The 21,972-nt window shown below is 37.5% G+C and overlaps 1 protein-coding gene across 1 annotated transcript; it reads right to left on the bottom strand.

Annotated features, from left to right (window-relative positions):
- Positions 1 to 6,065: 6,065 nt before the first annotated feature.
- Positions 6,066 to 21,972, bottom strand: LOC139717285 (cyclin-dependent kinase inhibitor 2A-like). Its single transcript, XM_071628777.1, has 6 exons — positions 21,922 to 21,972; positions 14,554 to 14,678; positions 13,432 to 13,566; positions 9,942 to 10,053; positions 8,472 to 8,591; positions 6,066 to 6,167 (listed from the first exon to the last, which is right to left on the bottom strand). Exons 1-6 carry the CDS (start codon positions 21,970 to 21,972, stop codon positions 6,066 to 6,068), a joined length of 645 nt encoding a protein of 214 aa, XP_071484878.1.

Here is a 21,972-nt window from a genome sequence, read left to right on the forward strand (position 1 = left end):
GAGCTGATGTGGATATGTGACTGGAGAGTTGATAAGGGGAGGTTGCTAGCTTGGGCCTCTTTTGCTACTGGGAAAGGATGTGTTGGTGTGTGAGTGGTTGGCAATGAAATGTAGCGTTGAGACTGAAGTGGAAGTGAGAGGAGGTGAATATGCTGTGTGTTTGTTTGTTTGTCTCGTTTTGTTACGTTTTTTTCAACTGAATGCTTGTTGGGAGCTGGGATTCGTTGCATGTGTGGCTGACTACCCACAGGTTTAAGTACATTGTATTCTTTCAAGGTATGCGTTGAATTTAGTGATACATATATCTGACTGTGCATCACAAAATCAACAAGAAGTTGCACGCACTGATCTTGCGCGAGGACTCAAAACGGGTGAAAGGGGTCAACCTAGTCAATCTTGAGTTTTTTCAGATTATTGAAAGAGCATTCCAATTTATCCAAAAGTTTGGGATCATAAAACCAACGGGATATGATGTTTTTAGCAGTTTTTCTTGAACACTTTTTTGTAGAATAGTGTGATCAGGTGTGTCTTGAAGTCCTCTTCATTATCTTAAATATCCCTTACACTCTTCACTTTCAACTAACAACTTTTGAAAGTTAGTACAAAAATGCATTAGTCATTGATAGAATGTGTTAATGGTGCATGGTCAATTTTAGCTTAATCTTATTATCCCTTCATTGCTCTTGCTATGAAGTTGTACATCCTGTTTTTTGTCCCATTGTGCAGAGCACAGCTCGGTAAGATTAAGCACTTGAATACACCCTGTATAGTACTTCCGAGCCTCTTTTCTCTATACATTGAACACGCTTTTCCAGAGTGTGTGCTTTCCTTCCGATATATAGGTAGGTTAGGAGAGTCCATTTGAGACTAGTGATACCAGTGTATATCATTATGTTAAAGCTTAAAGTCTGTACTTTCAGAATCTCCTCTTAACTAAAATCCATATCTGGGGACCTTTTGTTGGTTTTGTGATGCAGGGTCACGTACAAAATGTATTTTACATGCAGATGTGAAGAAGCAGTGCATTTATTAATGGGTTCAAGGGGTGGATTTGAGGGTAGGGTTCATGGTATCAACTAATCTCAAGGCACGGGAACTTGCATCACTTGAACAGAAAATTTCAGTCTGAATGTCTGCTGAATTAGAAAACGACAATGTACCCTTTAATACAGGTAGGGCAACATTGGTTACCAGTTGGAGTATGTTTACAGAGACAAACACCACACACAGTGACACACATTTACTCTAGCATGACCTTACTCCCTAGACCATCAGCATGCTGTGTCTTGAAATGCAATTCTACATAGATAATAGGAAAATCAGACTAAACGGACTGTCAAAATTTGTCGGTGGCAAACGGGAAATCATTGGAAAAAAGAGAAAGTGTTTAACATGTTTTTACAGAAGTGATGCATTAATTTGTTGGTGACAACCACCTGTGAGGAAATAGGTGGTTTAACAGGTGATGATGTCAACTCACAACTTTCCCATTTACTTTCTGTACCAAAATAAACAAAGATTTTTAAAGAAATGTCGTTGAAAATTTGGCAATTACAACCCATTCCCTGTAACATCTCTATTGCATGGTGTCTACAAAACTTTGATAAGAGAAATGCTCATTATTGTTATAATAATTGATTTCAATACAGTAAACCAAGAAGTAGTGTATGTATACATCAGCCCTGAGACTTGTGAGGCAATGACATCATTACCCAATTTGCATATTGTTGGCTGTGAACAAAAAGGGTGTTATTGCAATTTTGGTGGTATTGGGTTTAATGTTAGTATCCCATTTAGGGCTTGATCTCTACATTATGGTTTCAAATTTAAATCATTTTCATTTTCAGTAAAATGTCGAAAATCCAAGCCATAAGGGCACTATTTCCGATATTTGGGACAATGCTTACAAATCTACCCACTCTTGATTAAATTAATGTTTGATTTCACGACATTTAAATTTTTTCATTTTTATTTACGCTCAAATCTAAAATGCAACAGTACCCATCTGCCTTCTGGTTCTCAGCCAACGATGATATTGTTACTGTATTATGTTATCGTTACGTGGTTGCCACTACAGTTATATTAGTGTTTTGTGAAAGCATGAAAAACTAACATTTCATGAAATGTCCGATTCTGATGAAAGTTGTACCACTGTTTTAAAAATTCAAATCTTGAACATGGGAATGGAATCACTGATGACTTCTGAACATGATATAAACTTGAGAGCTTGATTGTCCAAGAGATGTAATGCACAGGTCTGTGTCGACAGAACTAATGACCTCTGGGTCTGAAAGCTATACAATCAATTTCTCATGGGATGCAGTTGTTTCTGGAGATAGAAATATGGAAATGTTGCCCGACAGATAGTCAACCTCTGATAAGCCAGTGACATAGAGCTTCAGAACCTGCCTAGGACGATTGACAGTTGGTTAAATCCAATCATGTTTCTTGCCCAAATTTAACAACATGGTACTGTAACATAACATATCAGCTACACATGAGGTAACTTCACCTGCTGGCAATGCTTTCCCCTCATAATACTAAATGCACATTTGTAACCGTGCATCACAAAACCACAAAAAGTTGCACACCCTGATTTTACGTGAGGACTCAGCATAGGTGAATCGGGTCAACCTAGTCAATCCAAAGTTTTTCATAATTTCTCAAAAAGCAATTCTACATTCTAAAGTTTGGAATCATAACTACAAAACTGTTTTTAGCAGTGTTTCTGGAACACTTTTTTGTAGAATAGTGTGATTAGTTATTTCAAGAGTCCCCATTTCATTTAAAAACCTTTAACACAGTATCCACTACCAACTCTAACAACTTTTGAAAGGATAATGCCACTACTTTGAAAGTTGGTGTCAGTCATGGACAGGAGGAGTTCATAGAGCATGATCAATTTCAGCTTAATCTGATAATACCTTTATTGTTGTTGCTATGGTGGGTTTCATCCTGTCTTTTGGTCCCATTCATTCACAGCTTGCACAGCCTGGTAAGATAAGCGCTTGAGTAGACCCTTTACTTCAAAGCCTCCATTTCAATGGAGTCATACATCATTTTAAAGTCTATAAGTCTGCTCCTTCAGGATCTGCCCTTAACTGGAAATCTAGTCCGGTGATTTTTTGTTGGTTTTGTGACGGAGGGTTACATGTAGTTTAACTCTTCTTTAGGCTAAGGACATGGACTACCAGACGAAACTTGCAACTGATCGACAAATTGCCCTACATCGACGTAATTAAGCACTGAATTGATCAGTGTTTTAGTACAGTACATGTAGTAGCCATGATAAAAATCATTAGCGTACATACTCAAGCATGATTCGAACCTGCGACCTCCTGATCACCGGACAGGCGTCGTCTCCACTAGACCACCGAGCTTTCACCTGACAGCAAGTGTTGGTTCTAATCCTTAAAGCACGCAGCGGGTACTGCGTAATTATTCAAATTCATGAAATTCTTCCATTGAGATGTTTTCATTGCAATTGATTGACAAATTGCCCTACATCGACGTAAATTAGCACTGAATTGATCAGTGTTTTAGTAGTAGCCATGATAAAAATCATGGGCGTACATACTCGATACATCAAATACATCGAATTATGTCGATAAATTGATATATCCATACATCAACTTCAATGTAGGGCAATCTATTTTGTAGCATCTGAAAGCTGGAAACATTGGAGGCTATTGTTGGTTACACAGGTAAAAAGTAGAAAACCCAATGGGCCCACAGTCCTGTTTTTCATATTTTATTTTGCTTCACTTTTCAAAATTTTGTGCTTCATCGTTAAAGATTCAACACAAACAGCATCACAAGGGTGATTTTGTCTGTATTTCCTGTACGACATAGTCATAGGAAATCTCAAAAAAAAGCTGCAATAAATCAGAAAGCAAATCTGTCCTTTGGAGGTTAATCCACAATCGTTCATGTACAGTACAACCTCAATGAAGAAACTGAATTATTCATGAGTTGAAAGTACAAAAAATGCATTGTACATGTATTAATTCTGCTAACATGGTACATGTAGCCTAAAGTGTAGGCAACCTGTAGCTTCAGATTTGGCAGCTACATAATGCTATTCAGTACCATTTTTGTAACATTATCAAAGTTTTCAAGGTATATGTGTTCTCATTGTACATAGCATCCTCATCAAAATACGATTGAATATAATGTACATGTATAATTTATGTTTGCATAATCATTGAAAGACTGAGTCCCCCTTTGAGAAGAAGACACCACTAAAAGTTTAGAATTCACCAAAAAAAAAGAAGAGATATCAATCAAGAGAAATTGTAGTTTTTTATGACAAATTGCACTTGACTCCGAGTGATATTGCTTTCCCTGCTAATTTACAGCCACTGGGTTGGCGAGCTAAATGCAGTGTCTGACTCTATACTACAGGAGACTCCTTGCACACAAATAATTGTGACCTGCTACAACAAAAGGATCTGAAAGTCGGGGGAGTCGATTTTCCGAAACTCTTCCGCTTTAGTTTCATATATAACACGACTCATATAAGTACTCGGTTGTGGAAGTATCGATGATTTTATGAGAGCATGTCGAGTGGTCTAAGAAATAAGCGTTTTGAGAAAACCACCTTCAAAGTTTTCCTTCCGACGCAATCGTGATCAAGCTTCATAGGGAGGTACACGAAATGTAAGACATTTTTCAACTCTTCACAATAGGAGGTATGCTCCTAGCAACCTGCGCGATGTTCATTCAAGCTCAGTGCCAGCGGTCTACACATGAAGAATCAGTAACCAGGATGCCACGCGCTGACCAATAAGATCACATTCTCGTTGCTAAGGGCGTAGTCTATCTGCGGCGCTAAATCCAAATCTTCGGATATGTATCTGTTCCATCAAAAGTCGGAAAATCATGGCTCAGAAAAACAATGATTTTCCTGCCTTTCCTCTGATCATTTAGCTTCAAAATTTCAGCAGATGATATATGAAACATCAGACTACAAAATTATGTCAAAAACAAAAATTTGATGGTTGTGACCGATTTGATGATCTGACTTCAAACATGATTTTCTCAGTTCCGCCGTCAGCGACTTTTGGATCCTTTTGTTGTGGCGGGTCACAATTTACTTACCATGGTAATTAGCTTTCCTTATGAACAAAGGACTTAATAATGAATACAATCTGCAGAGAAGCCATCTCTGGTACAGTAGCTCTGTCTTGCAAGCTTCAACCATTCACCAACATGTTGCTTGTGCTAAATTCATCCTAAAACTTTAATTGCATCCCTCTGTGAAAAGTCAGTTTCAATTTACTTTGATTTTACAATTAATGTTTTGTATACTAGTATGTAACATGCAATATCTACATGTAGTAAACTTCATGTTCAGAGGACGTAACAGATCAAAACCTCTTCCCCTTTAACTTCACTCCAAAACACATTATGTGTGAACAATTTTGTTTTCTTTAACCTGCACAAAGTCTGTCAAAGATCAAAACAGGAAATTCACAACCGATGTAACATGGAATAGTGACTATAGATGGATTGCACTCATCAAACAGCAAACTGAGGTGTGCAGTTCATTGTGCCAGCCGTATCATGTCATACGTATACAAAACAATGGGAGCATGCACATGGATTGCTTTTATCAATACCTATCCATTTCGGTATGATTATATTGAGTTTAGGTGATACTGACTGCAAATTTAGCCATTTTCACATCATGCAAAACGATCTTTATCATCCTACATTTGTTTATGTTACCATATTGTGGATAATTGGGGAAAAATGGACTAAACAAAAAGACAAATGTGTGTGATTAAGTACAGCGTATACATAATGGCCTCTCGCTACTCTAGCTCTCTTAAAAAGCTCGTGATGTTACCAGACTTCGGCAGGCTGAGATTCTCTATGTCATGAAGTCATTTCAGGTTAACTGGCAATGCCTGCTACGGACTCAGCGTTGCCAATGGAAACAATGACGTTCCAATCCTTCGGGATATCTATTCCAGTTACAGAGTTATGTATCGCGGTAAGTGCACATATTACTCTTGAATTAGTTCATGACGTTCCCAAAGAGCCTACAGAAACATGCTGCATCATCTCCTCCAGATGTTGAAGGAAGGATTGGATGAGTTGCTAGACGAATCCTGTGGTCCTTCCTCCTCGATGGAAAGAACGTCTCCACTCTCCGCCAGTTTCTGTCAGCGGAATAATCACAAAACGTCAAGCAGGAAAAACGAAGCATGGCATGTATACAGCAACGTGAACTGCTTGAGTAAAAGTAACAAAGGCAGGTATAAAAGTGTGACATCAATTCAATTTAAAAATGAAGAAAATTATCTAAGTGTAATCTGAAATTACAGTGCACTCCCGTTATAACGAAATGCTCGGGACCGGCAGTTTTCTTTCGTTATAACGAAATTTCGTTATAACCGAACAAATACAATATAAAACGAAAACAAGGAAACCACATATATACATGTATATATCATATTCTGTTTGCTGAACACTCATCATACACTGGAAAGCTATGTGAAATGTGATGGGGTAACTGTATTACAATGATCACACAAGTTCCCCTCAGAAACTGTGCGTGACACAAGGAGCGAACACACAGTGGTGTGAAGCGTTCATCCGTGCAGAGACGCTATAAATGCTTGTTCCGCTACGTATTTTCGAAAGCAATTCGCATTTCGTTATAACAGAGCACATTTCTTTTGTTTTTCTTTGTCTGTGGCGCTCGGAAAAGACTTCGTAATAACGCAAATTTCGCTATAACCGTGTTCGTTATAAGCAAATTTTGTACCATAGACTTTAATGGTGACAATTTTGGGACCAGAAGATTTACTTCGTTATAACGAACGTTATCGTTATAACCGTGTTCGTTGTAACAGGAGTGCACTGTATACATACAATATTGGAGAAAAACAAGTCACACAAGAAATATTTAATTTCATCTTTTGTCTGGCTTTCAGTCCCACATTTGTTTGTTTGTTTGTTTGTTTATTCATTTGTTAGATGGTTGGGTTGCTGCAGGGATTCAAACCTTAGAATTCTATACCACATTCCATTGATGTCACCATACAAGTTGTATTGTGGATTCATTCAGTACTTAAAAGTTGACTTTGACAGAAACGAATCAAGATCTATTCTCCATGGATGCCAATGAAAATAAGAAATGCAATCTTTAAGGATTTTGTTTAATGTCTATGAGATAGCAATAAACGCTGGGAGTACTTTATTCTAGTGGACAAGGATCTTGGCTGCTACACAGAAGGTCTCAAGTTAACGAATTATGCTGAGAGCTCACAATTTCGGTATGACATCTTACCCACAATGACCATTACCACTACATGCTGCTGCTACTGCTGTTACTGCTACCACTATTCCTATCATTACTTTTGTATCATTATTACTACCATCATTATTAGAATACTTACTGCTATCATCAGTGTTACCATTGTTATCATAGATATACACATTACACCGATGATGATGATGATGATGATGAAGATGATGATTATTATTAGTATTACTACTACAGGACTGTACTACTACTGTCACTTTTATTACCTCAGCCAAGGGAGGAGGTTATGTTTTCGTTACCGTTGGTTTGTGTGTTTGTTTGTTTGTTTGTCCCTATGCAAAATAACTCAAAAAGTAGTTAACGAATTTGGATGAAACTTACACGAAAGGTTGAGAATGACACAAGTAACAAACAATTAAATTTTGGTAGTGATCCCAGAATTTTTGGAGAATTTATGAAGGATTCTTTAGTTTTGACAGGTATGGTCAATGAACTTGGGAGTTTAAGCTGCATATTTTTGAGGTGTTTAAACGCTCACTAAAGTGTGTGCTCCAGTTTCTATTCTGCGGCTGGGCAAGGCGCCCCGTGCAGCTGAGGGTTTATGACGTAACAAAGGCTTCTATATTGGGAAATCCGGCGATTTCCAGCATTTATATATCTATGGGTGTGGAAATCACTGATCTCTATGGAAGAGCCCAAAGAGCTTTTCCCCAGTGGTGGAAAGGAGAAAAATCTCTTTGGGAAGAGCAAGATCATCGGTGGAAAGTACTGTACGAGCTGAAATTTTCGCAGTGGTTTCATTTTCGCGAGTTTCGCAAATCGCCTTTGAACCGCGAAATAACAACACGCGAAAATAACAACGCTGGAATAACTAAGTTCAGTTAGACCCTTGCAACCGCGAAATTAACAACACACAAAATGTTCTTGAAGTAGCAATTTGTGAAAATATCTGTACGCTAAAATTTCAGCTCGTACAGTAGCTGCTTGGCGGAGGTCTGTGCTCTCAGAGTACTTTTCTGGTTATTATTATTATGATGATGATGACTATTATTATTATTATCATCATCATCATCATCACCATAGTCATCATTGATATTACTGCTACTACTTACATCCTGTATTTAAAACGACGCACCTGTCATTTTGTGGGATACTGTCATGGGCAATCATTAATAGCTTTAGCATACTAACTCACCCGTTTATAATCCAAGTCGGTGCCTCCTCTCATTGGCTGTGATTTCATCACATATGCTGAGCCGGGTCTGGAAAAATGTGCATAGTCTGAGCGAGGTATAGTTGGATCATAGTCTTTCACCTGTAAGGGAAGCAAGTCCCAATGGGATGAGAGTATAACGAGACAAGAAGGCAAAAATTTGGTATGTTTAACCTCCAGAAATTAACTTGAAGAATGGCAATTTTTCCTCAAAGGACAAGTTCACCTTCATATACATGTGAATTGAGTGAAAGCAGCAATATCAATACAACACATCAGTGAAAGTTGGAGGAAAATCAGACAATCCATTCAAAAGTTATGAATTTTTGAAGTTTATACGCAGTCACTTCTAAATTAGATGAGGAGACTACTACAGTTAATGATGTCACATGCATAGGAGGATAGGGGATAAGGAAAATATAAAGAGAATTTCACAAAATATAAAAAAAAGTAGATTCCCTCGGCTTGTCACCAGTGTATGTTAAAGGATAAATGATTCTCCCTGCCCTCTGCAAGAGGCAAGTCAAATGCTCTTTTATTAGGCAAGAAAGGTGAAAATATGTCAGATTTTCTTTATATCGTTCTACACATGTGACATCACAAGCTGTAGTAGTCTTCTCATCCAGTAATGGTGGCACTGAAGCTTCAAAATTCAGAACTTTTGAACAGATTGTCCAATTTTCCTCAGACTTTCACTATTATGTATCCTATTAATATTGTTGCACATGTATATGGAGGTGAACTTGTCCTTTAATATTGTTCAGTAACCTTTGAAACCATTCGTATAATTTCAAAGATTGATTTTAAAACTGCTGACCAAGAAAAGTCTGGTGCAGGATCTTCTTACTGACTGTATGTTGATATTTCAGAATAGCATGCTTTATATGAATTCCAGCAAAACAAATGAAATCTAACTTTCACTGCAAACAAAACAATAACTATGAACTGGACACTACTGAGGAGAAAGAAAAATAAGGAAAGAAAACAAAACAATGTACCGTACTGTAATACACTGTACGTCAAAAGTTATTTTTCTCATACAAGTAAAAACAAAATTGATACTGTTACACTTCCTCAAGCACATATCACTTATTCAGTTGTATCCTTACAATATCAAATCAGCATTAAATTAGTATGCCCATTAATAGTTCGATGAGATTTTTTTTTTTTTTTTTTCATTCTGTTAATCCAACAACTTATATACTGTAAGCATTTTTTGGCAGTATCTTAATGGTCTTCTGTTGCTGGTTGTACTTCAACCCGTACAAGTAATGAAGTCTTGCAACTGCTATGTTTAGAATAGAGTCTTTCTTCTTTTTTTTCTCTCTTTTTTTTTTTTTTTTGAGAAAGGGCGCAGTAAATCTCACCATTGGTCAAGAATTCATTGTCTACTACATGTACTAGCCTGCATGAGCCCTTAACACACCATCACAGGAGTTTTAGGCAGCATACCTTTTTAACAATATCCAGTCGGACAAGCTCTGCCTTTGGTGTCCTTTTGCATCCCTCTGTGGCAAAGAACGGCCATATCGCTTCCAGGGCAGACGCAAAGTCTGATGACGTCCTGTGAAATTAGTCATTCAGTCATTGCAACTTAATTATTTCCTAGAAGCTCTAACTGAGATCTAACAACAGGGATGACTGTTCGGCAGTCTCATTCCGCAAACTCATCACAAACAAGACGTACACAAGGAAATTAATCCCAACTAATACTGTCCCATTTAAACAAAGAGTTTCTAGAACAAACAATAATAAACTAACAAAGGCTTTCACACAATTGGGGTATGACAAGGTATTCAATAAATACAGCTTTATTGGGTTGTGTCCCTAGCAAGACAGATTTATAAGCACTTTTTGTGATTAACTTTAGGTTATGCACAAAGGAAGTCCTTAGTTACATAAGAATTATGTGGATATGAAGGTATACTGTATGTAAATAGCAAGCTGCCTATGAACACTGTCACAAACAGCCTTGAAGCATAATAGAATATCACACCACCACGGTCCAACATATAGCCCTCCATTGTGTTCTAAGTGGGCGTGTTCATGCACCATTGTGTATTTGATTGATTCAAATGAACCTTGACACCCCAATGTATGACTCAAGTATGCCAGCAGCTATCAAATTATTGTCTACCTACTCTAACCCCCCCCCCCCCAAAAAAAAGATAAAAATAAAAAACTCTTAAAAAGATTGACCTTGTGCTGGTGACACTGCGTCCATCAGAAACTTTATGGCAAAGATTGGGAGGAGAATTATCATTACAGAGCAAGGTATTTTCAAACTTTATGTTAAACAAAGTAAGCACTCTTCTCGAAAATCCACAACAAATCTTCTATCATTGGTCTGGGTGGAGAAGCAAACTTAGATTCAGATATTGCAGACAACAAGCACTTGAGCTACTAACACAGCTATAAAGGTGTAAAGAGTTATGGGACACAGAAAATGAGGGATAACTGTTAATTTTCAGAATTTGCTATGAATTTTGGTCTCATAACCAACTTCCTTCATCTTACTTCCACATTACTATTAATATACAAAGAAAAGAAAACCTGACAGCTAATAACTACAAATACTATGGAACATGCAAAGGTTTCTGGTTGGTCAATCTTCAGTTTTTGGCCATTGTACATTTCATTATTGTAGCCACAATCTTAGCATGCTCTCACTGATGCATCGGTACTCTCATTTTGGATATTTTATCTCTCTCCGTCATGTTATGTGTCACTTTGTTTTGTTTTGTTTTGTTTTGTTTTGTTTGGGTTGGTTTGGCTTTCTCTGCTGACATAAAAGGAAAAGTGCAACTGGGGTGAGAGGTCACTTTCAGAGCGCGATGTGCCTGTTGAGCCTTGCGGGAATTTAAGTGACGGAGTATGACGGATGTGTCATAACCACACCATGTCTCGGTGTAATAACTGAAACTTTCCCCAATTTTAACACTTCCTCATAAAGCAGATTTTCTGTAGGCCTACATATGCATTGCTGTTATCAGTGATGGTACCATGGAGGTACTAGCTCCATGGTTATATACTGAAACTGCACACAGACCCACCAATTTTGAATATCTCTGCTGCATTTACACCTGTATGATGTCAGAACACTGTACTGACTCAATGATGATATAAATCCACACAACATACAAAAATTGTAAGTGCACTAGTAAAGAAAGTTCCCAATTCCATGAGTACACGAGCATATGATTTGGTAAAATGCAACTCTCAGCTTGCATTTTACATACTCCTCGCCTGTATGTGTGAGTGTGTGTGTGTGTGTGTGCATGTGTAGCAACAAGGGCTGGGAAGTTACGTTTACATTTACATTTGCAAAAGTGGAAAGTTTTACATAATCTGATAAAATGAATCATGATGTGATTCACAGAATGAATTTTGATATTTGATTTGTATTCCGTTTAAAGAAAGGAACTGTATCTCCCTCTCTTTCCTTTCATTTTCTCTCTCTTTCTTTCGATCTCTTTTTCCTCTCTCGTTCTCTTCTTCTCTCGCATTCTCTCCTCTCTTTTTTTCCCTACATTTTCCAATGCACTCCTCTTCAACGGGCCTAAATCCATAATTTTACACTCTCTGCAGTGGGCTAATGTGTGGGCAGAAGCAGAATACCAGTTTATGTCATAAGATGCATTTGCACGCACGCATGTGTGCGTTTCTTTTTTTTTCTGCATGTAGTGTATGTGTGTGTGTGTTTTGTGTGATATGAGTACATGTGTTTTGATAATGTATGTACAAGATGTGCTCGTGTGTGTGTGTGGGTATGCGTGTGTGTTGGATGTTTGTGTATAGAAAGCGGAAGGGGGAGGTCGACAGGTGCAGGGGGAGGGGAAGAGAGGGGATGGGAACTGAAAAAAAAAAAAAAAGATTACAGGGTCTGGAGGGGCAGCTGCGGAGAGCTGCAGGGAGAGTGGATTTCTTTGGGCAATTTACAAGACGATAACTTTCTGTTTCGATGATGATATTCTGTTTCACTGTACAATTGTGTTTGGGTGTTGTTGTTTTTTTCTCTCTCTCTTTCTTTTCAATGACCAATTTTTGATGACTGGAATGCCAGGTGTTGAAATATTAAGTTGATTTCAATTTCTATGAAAGTATTACCTGTATTTATGCAAGACAGGTAGTACCTCCTGGGCATAACACTGTTGTTATTTGCATAAAAATGTGTGATTTTTTAAGTTTGTACAGCACCACCAACTCATAATATTATAAGAGTATTGACCTGAATTTCAATAAACAAAGATTATTGGGGGAAAAAAAGTGTGTGTGGTGTGTATGTGTGTGTTTTATATACAGTTTTCTGATGGTTTGGGAATACCTTGTTACTTCATACAGACATTGATATTGACACTGTGAAGCTCACTGTGACTTTCACTTGTAATGATATTCCCATGATCTTTGACTGAACTAAATTATCTTGATAGAAAGAAGCTCCCCTGAACAGTTGCAGTACAGGGATACAGCAGCTGTCCGAGCTATAATTAGTAATGTCACGTTCTTCTTGGCAGGCTGCACACATTCTTCATAATTGATAACATTAGGCAGCCTCTTTATACATCATCTACATCCATTAGAAAACAAAAGAAGAAAAAGGCTACTGAATGCGCAGTCCATAATCATTGAGTCTCTGTATTATGCACACAATTTTAAAATCTTGTGAAAAAAAAAAAAAAAAAAATGCTTTATGAAGTGTTTCATGACATCACAAAATACAAAGAGAAGAAGACAGCTGATTCTTTCATGGTTAATTGAAATTTTGACCTGTCTCTGAGTTACAGAAATGAAGCATGAATTTGTGGATGGACAAAAGTGACAGAAGGTTTAGCAGACAAGCGGACATGAAGCTCAGATAGTATATATTCTGTGTAGGCATTATATCATCTCTTGCTGTCTGCTGATTGACGCGCAACAGAATGTTTTTAGAACATCATCTTACCGTCCCTTGTTGTCCTTGAGTGTTAAATTAGGCTTGGCCTCCAGGAGCTTCATCAGTACTTTTCCATGGCCTTGGAAAGCTGCGCAGTGGCATGGGGTCCACAGGGTTCCGCCATTACTCAGATTCACGTCCGCTCTGCAGAAGATCAAAGGATATCAAAACAAATACATGAACAGAAAAGGGCTTTTAAAATTGGCATGTTGTTTACCATAACGTCACATATAACAGAGTTCTTGTACTAATTTTGCCTCTCATAACCACAAATTTACAAATTTCTGCATGATTCAGACAGACTGTAAAAGGACATTACTACTCACACAATTTACATCTATTGATGCAAAGGCTTAAAGTTAAAAAAACAAATTGAAAAAGAAAATTAGACATACGTTAACCCATTGAGGACGAGTCCAGAGTATAGTCCGGCAATTGCTATGGGAAATGCATGTTGTAGCAAAATCAAACCATCCTCGACAGGTTAAGAACTCAAACACATTTACTTCGGTGCCTTCTTTACAGAAGAAGGAAACACAACAACAACAAAACAAAACCTCGCAAAAAAAAAAAAAAATGGATTGAGGCTCAAGTAATGATATGGTCATCTGATCAAGACCACCAGTACTATTTTGCTGTACCCACTTGACAATTTTGAGAAAGTCTGACAGTCCATTCTTTACAATATGCTGAATTGGGGTTAAATATTTGCACACCCACTGTTTTAACTCCTTGCATTAACCTTATTGTGCTTTGTTCGCCTAACAGTACACTTGATACAGTGCTTTCTTAGCCAGTGGGTGCAGATGTCTGGAAACTAGTAATCGAGGAATCAAAAGCAAGCTCACTCGGGTGAAGCCCAAGTCCAGGAAAGCCTTATAGTGACACATCAAGGGATTGGGGGGATAAAGTAATGAGATTACTTAATCCCTTGATGTGTCACTAAGGCTTTCTTGGACATGGGCTACACCTGAGTGAGCTTGCTAAACTTCACCACTAGGTCAAGGCTAGATGGATTACTGACTAGGGATGACAAAGCTTGGCAAGATAAGGTTAAGTATCTGGGAACGTACAAAAGGGGTTAAAGGTAAGTTTTTTTTGGAAGGAGTTGTGCTGTGAGAGCGCACCCACCCATGCTTAAGGAGATATTCTGCAATGTCGCTGTAACCCCAGAAGGCTGCATTGCACAGTGGTGTGAAGCCATCTCTCGACTTCTGGTTGACGTCTGCCCCATCTCGCACAAGTCTTTTCACCAACTGAAGAGGAAAGCAGAAGCACAAGTATACTGTACATAGTGGGGTGGCTTAGTGACAAATATACTGATAATCGTGACACGCCGGACAAAAGTGTCATTTTTTCCTCAGACATTTGTATATATATGAGGATCAAAATTAGGGGGTGCTCCAAGAAATCCGCTAACAGAAAAAATGAGAAAATGCCCTTAATTCGTACATAACAATAATGTCTGAATTCAAAGACTATACACAGGGCATTCGCCAGGTTTCTGTACAATGCAATGCAATGTAAATGGTTGCTAGTCTTAAAATTCAGACCCATAATTCGACATATTATGTGCATGTTTACAATAATACACCATTTTTACTGGTGTTCCTATGGTAACAGGTGGTTAGTCTGTGTTGCAGACCTGAGGGAGGTGTGTTGGAATAGTCCAGTTTTCTTAAGCACCTTTTCATTAAATAATTTGATATAATTTCTGGTAAAGAATTTTTTTTAGTACTGTCTACCTCCTGTAGAGAAATGGCAAAGAGTGACACGTGACTCTGGCTCAGATACTTTAAATCTTGGGCAATGACTTAGCCAGGTGTAGGACTTAGGCCGCGTTCATGCGAATTTCGTAGCCAGAATCACAAACATGAATCATGATTCAAAACGGCGTTTCAAATCACGGTCTCAGCGGAAGAGCGTTCCTGCGGGCTTTCGCAGCGCTGATTCTGGCTCTACTCATCCTTTGCCATCGCGCAGCGCACTGCGCAGTTTGACCTTGTCTCTGCAACTCGAGCCAGACCTCCTTATGCCAACTGATCAGTCAGTTCATTATAGGCCTTTTTACGTTTTTATTTCGGTGAATACTTTCCAATAAGCTGTGGCATTCAGGCTCTGCCCACAGATCGAGGAATAATCTTAATTCTTCGTCTCTCCAATTGTTTCCCTTGGTAGACACAGCGCTGCAGCCATTACTATTATCAACTCAATCGGAGAGTAATTACATGTATTATTATATTAAACAGCTAGATACTGGCATTGATGTAAACAAACAAGTGCAAGTATGGTACCGAAACACACGATTCATAAGACGTACACAAGCGCGCGAACAGAACAAGAAGCTGTGGGATACCCCATGAGACACGCATGCGCACAGCGCACAATGACGTCATAGAATCATGATTGAAATCACGGTTGCGTTCATGCGGTTTCTGCGATCGTGATTCTGGCAGAATCATGATTCAAAACTCCCTTTTTTCCGCGTTTCAGATCGGCGTTTTGAAACGCGTTTAAATCGAAAAATCGCATGAACGCAACGCAACTAAACACGTTTAGCGACTAAACGTGTTTAGAAACGCAATTCTAGTTTCGCATGAACGCAGCCTATGTCACAGCTCATTTTTTCTCCCAGAACTACTAGTTTACCAGTAGAAGAGCTGCATATTCCATTGAGATCTTAAGGTTTTGGGTATTGGCCTACATATTTCCTAACAAATTTAACCTGTTTCCTCCAAGATTGTGTGAATTCCATAGGTTTAGCGCAGGGATTACCTGGTTCCCGTAAGCAATTTTTATAGTCCGCACTTCCCCTCTCTATATGTTTCTTATTTCTTATGGGGGTTATTCAAATGTTTAAAAAGGTTAAAAGTTTGTTTTCATAGATGAAGTTGAATTTAGACAATTTGAATATTTTTAAAAATATATTGATATTTGTAATTTCACTCATAAAGACTTAAAGCGGTTTGAATATTTTTGGTCTGATAGCTATGTATAGACATGTTATTAAAGAGTAAAAGCAATGTTTGATTGGTTCACATTATCCAAAGAGGGTGGGATGTAGTTGGCTGGTGAACAAAGTCTATGGGGGAGTTTAAAAAGTTGATAGAAATAAAACAAAATCGGCATAGAGCAGAATCTAAATCACAATATAATATGACAAAATTCCCGACCCCAAAGGCGGTTGATTCTATGATGCTTTATGTCAAAATACATTCCACCCAAAATACATGTGATTGATAGGAGGAAAAAGTATAGTACATTAAAAACAATATAGTTCAACTAACCCCATTAGTCCAGCAGCATAATGAAATGATTGTTAAGGTTTATCGCCTTGTCAATTGAAGATGATGTTACATAATGACAATTATCAAAGTTAGCTAGATCTACTAGTATATCAAGAAACCAAAAAGAAGGGGTGGGGTGGGGAGAGAAGAATGAAGTAAGTTATTAGTATCTGTAGTTTTGGTTTTCAGTATATTCATTTTAATTTCCTTAATTTCCGTTAGGTCATCATGGATTGGAGCATTTGTGTACTAGTAATCTGCCAGGAACAAACACAAGAAAAACTTAAAGGTCCTATATACACTTTTGGGAGAGTGACTTGAAAAAAAATGTTCAGGATATCACATTTTATGCATAATATGTGTAGTCTGGGGGCATTTCATGAAGCATTTCGTCTGACAAGTTGTCGGACAAATTTGCTCTCTGCCAATCAGATGCAAGGATTTCTGTAGTTTGTAACAGTTTGTCAGAAAAATATTTGACCAAACTGCTTCATGAAATGCCCCCCCCCCTGTTGTATCACAAGACATCCTACCATATACAGTTTTTGCAATCAAAGCAAACATATAAAGAGATATCAGTATTTTTCTCATTAAAGCATAAATGCGGACGGTTTAGTCTGGAAACATGTTATCATAGAAATATTGTTCACATTTTGTGTTATTAACAATACTTAACATTGATTATACAGATTCATTTTTACAGAGGTTCTTTCTATCCGTAACTCACACTTAAGAATAATTTTCGAGCACTAATTTTGGGGTTTTGCCTTTAATTATCCACAAAAAGGAGGACTCAATGCATAAAAGGTGTATGCTTTATTTTTGGAAAATGTTGAAGAGATCAGGAAAATTATATATATTGATGTAGATTTTGGACCTGAAGGAGCAGGTGAAGCATTTTTAAGAAACAATGCCTTGTGGCATCGTTCTTATCATCAAAAATTAATAATGACAAACTCAAATGAAAATTGGAGGGGGGAAGAAAAGACGAACATATTGACATGAGACAGCATGGTAAAGATTAAACGCTAAAATAGACAATGCAGCCTCTTTTCTCAGTTCATACTTATCCAGAGTGTGTGCTTTCTTTCCAGTACCGGTATTATTATTTAGATAGGTTAGGGGAATCCCTTTGAATTGTGTGATACATCATTTTAAAGCTTACAGTCTGCTCTTTCAGAATCTGTTCTTAAAGGACAAGTCCACCTTCATGCACACATGGATTCAGTGAATACAACAATATTAGTAGGACACATCACAGAAAGCTTGGAAAAAATCGTACAATCCGTTCAAAAGTTATGATTTTTTAAGGTATCTGCACAGTCGCGGCGGGATGAAAAGACTACCACAGTGTATGATGTCACATGCGCACATTCTAAGGAAAATAAAATGAGAATTTCACAAAACCATACTTTTTGAATAAAGTTCACATAGTTTCTTTGACTTGCTACTGACGTATGTCAAGGGTAATATTATTCCCCCTGCCTTCTGAAAGAGAAGTTGAGTATCCTTTTGTAATCGAAAATAATTTATGTTGAATTTTCTGTATTCATTCTTTATATCGTTGTACACATGTGACATTACAAGCTACAGTAGTCTTCTCATCCAGCCTCGACTGCATGAGCAGAAACTTCGAAAATTCATAACTTTAGAACGGATTGTCCAATTTTCCTCAAACTCCCACTGATGTGTTCTACTATTGTTGCTGCATTCACTCAACCCACATGCTATAAAGGTGACAAATCTTTGGCGACTTTTTTGTTGATCAATTATACCAACCCTGATGGAAATCTCTTCAAATTCATAAGTTCTGAAGTCTCCTTTAAGTTTAACCAAAATCTATATATGTAGTTGCCATGGCAACATACCACTTAACACTAATGAAAAGTATTTCAAACCTCTATACATCCCGTCGATCAGTTGTACCTATTCAAATGGAATCTCTTCCAAACTGGAAAATAGCCTCCTGTAACTAACTTCAATTAAAAACCCTAGTTTTGGGTTGCCATGGCAATGCACAAATCAACAATTATATTTGACCCCTGGTTTATACTCTTAGTACCTTCTATACAACGTTCATATCAAATTTTGTGAAAATTGAATCTTCCTACCTGGAGAAATAAACAAAAACATGATTTTTAGAAAAAGTTCATTGACCTTTGACCTTTGACCTTTGGAAAATTCACTCCAAATTCACTCCAAATTCAATCAAAATATTTTACTTGTTCTCAATATTCTTCCCGCCAAGTTTTATCCAGATTTGATATTCCTGACCTGAGAAATAGCCAAAAAACCTATTTCACAAATAAAGGTCATTGACCTTTGACCTCTGACGTCCTTCCCAGCATCAATTTTCTTGGAGCACCCTATTTTTTGAGAAGGTACATCATGAAGTACCTTTGGTGAAAAAATCATGCTTTTGTCCGCTGTGTCACGATAATTTCACTAAGCCACCCCACTAATAACATGTGTATTAGGAATACAGAGATCTCACAAATGACATTAATCCAGTGTTTCATTCACTGAACCACTAGATCCACTGGCTTGCTGTCGATGATTGAACGGGGATCCAGAAGATAACCAGCGCATAGTGTTATCAGTATATATTTTTGATAGTTCTTTCTCATGGTATTTTATCTAAAACTAGATATGTCGCCATGGTATGCCTCCGCCATAATGCATTGTTCTCCTAATAGGTCTATAGTCCAATGTCTTGGCAATGTGTGGTGACAGTTTCACATAATTGGCAGAATATTGAAATGACAAGTTTGTCACAACTGTGTTGAATGTTCACTTTCCATGAACTAGGTTTAATTGGAAGAATGGCTATATTGTTTAAGAGTGCAGGTATTTGGGGATTTGAGGATTTTTACTTGACTTTTGACCCTTTGATAAGTTTATGCATTAAGAAATTTTCAAGGCATGGAGAAAAAGTGTAATTTCAGTATTAAATAGTAAAATTTTAGCATTTTAACCTGGCTTTGACCCTCGACCTTTGACTCTATCACCTTAAAATTGCCAAGAGAACCACTGTCAGACATGCATAGATATGTACTAAGTTTCATAATGATATCTCAAGTCACTTTCAAGTGAAGTGAAATTTAGCACTTTCACTTGACATTTGACCTTTTGGCAAGAAACTTCCATGAGAAGCTTTATTTGGTAATACATACAGTTGTATGTATTCAATTTCAAGAAAAATCCTGCAGGCATTGCATGAATATGAGGGAAATAGTGAAATTGCAGGAGTTGACCTTGACCTTTGACCCCTGACCCTTGACACATGACCCCCAAATTCCCTACATAATCACTGCCAGTCAGTACATGCATATGTACAAGTGTACTACTGTAAAACATGATATATTCGCGGCATGAAATTTTCGCGAATTGGAGCCGATGGCTTTTTTTGCGGCATGAAATTTTTGCGAACTGCAACTGGCATTCAATGTATATAGTGTAGACAAGAACTTTCGCGTGCATTTTAATTTCGTGAATCTTGGCACTCGCGATATTCGCGAAATTAAAATGCATGGGAACATTCCTCGTTTTACAGTAAGTTCCATGAAGATACCTTGAACCATTTGTGAGATATGGAGAAAAAAGTGAAATGTTAATATTTTCACTTGACCTTTGACCTTTGACCTCATGAGCCGAAACTCTCTCTGGAGAATCTTTATTTAGTACATGTGTAGTACACGCACACACTAAGTTTCGAGAAAATACACCTTCAGGCATGAATCTTGATGCAGATACATTTTCTTTTGTTCAAGGAAACCAAAGCCCAATTACAGTGTAAATGAGGATTGAGTGAAAGCAGCTACATCAGTAACATATTGACAGTAAAAGTTGCAACAACAAAAAATCAAGCCACCATTCTAAAGTTGTGAATTTATAGTTGGAGATATTTGAGATGAATTCCACTGTAGTTTTATGTGCTCGACTATTAGTTTCCTGAATATCCTTTAAACTAAAGCCCAATCCACACCCTGCCAAGCTGAGGTTTGATGATGAAATTAATATGTGCATAGTATAGAATTCACGTGCTCACAGGCACAGCTTCAGCCTTCCACATGAATGTACTAGGTGTTAAAAAAAAAAATTCCGAATTTTTTATCCTTAATACTTCAGAAACTATACATCAGATAACACTGTCATTGATATGAGTAATAGCTGAAAAGTGTACAATTTAGTTGGAGGTTATTTGAATATAAAAGCATGAATCAGTTTTGTTAAATCCATGATTAATTGGTAAGTTATTAAGTTCCAGATTTTGATCAAATTTGAACCCTCTGTACAAAATTGAACTTCACACAAGAACCAATGATGTGTATGTGAGTGTGCCTGCTTACAATGATCCTGAACAACAGACATGAATACCACAAATACCACCTTTTCAGAACTCTGCTGACAAGGCTTCTGGACTCTTGTTCCAAGGCACATGAATGCTTTATTAATATTAATAATTCATGATGGATTGCCCTGGGCACTGCTAGTCCGAATTCATGGTAAAGGATAAAATGCATGCACATGAAAAAATAAGCACATGTTTTCATGTGCATCACTACATGCATGCACTGGATTTCAGAATATAAAGTACAGACTAGCTGTGATAGTGGAATTTCTCATTCAATATGTAATAGAGCATTCCAATCTTGGCCATTGTTCAGGACCATTGTCAGGGTGTTAACCACACACTCTCATAGTATACACACCAATTGACCCCTGTGCAAAATCAAATTTTTTTACAGAGGGTTGAAAACAGAGCAAAATATGAAACTGTAGTCCTCGAAATCATGAATTTAATGAAACTAATTCATTTTATCATTTCTAAATTACCGCCATCAACATTGTACACTATTCAGCTATTGCTTATATCAATGTCAGTGTTACCTGATATATAGTTTTTGAACTATTAAAGATCAAAAGTGGGAAATTTTTTTTTTTGTAACACCTACATTGTAGTACAAATATATGTGCGTGCATGCTATTGGCCTTCCAAAGTAACAGACTCACTAACAAATAATAAAAGGCACGGGACTAACATACAGGACGACCTTTCCAGTGAAAGCATGTCTAATAGTAAATAAGTCATAGAATATCACAAAATCTGGTAGAAACACTTAAAATATCAAAAATATGTCGGAATGCTGTGCCTCGGTGAACAATAGTGGTTATAAATCAATGACTTGACGAAAAACAAATATATCCTCACATTTACGTCGCCACTTGCTGCCGCTGTTGCTAGGTCACTGCACGCTTCCAT

Source organism: Diadema antillarum, unplaced genomic scaffold (genome assembly GCF_040938485.1).
Source record: "Diadema antillarum isolate AM-2024a unplaced genomic scaffold, OU_Dant_1.0 scf00000074, whole genome shotgun sequence".
NCBI classification, from domain to species: domain Eukaryota; kingdom Metazoa; phylum Echinodermata; class Echinoidea; order Diadematoida; family Diadematidae; genus Diadema; species Diadema antillarum.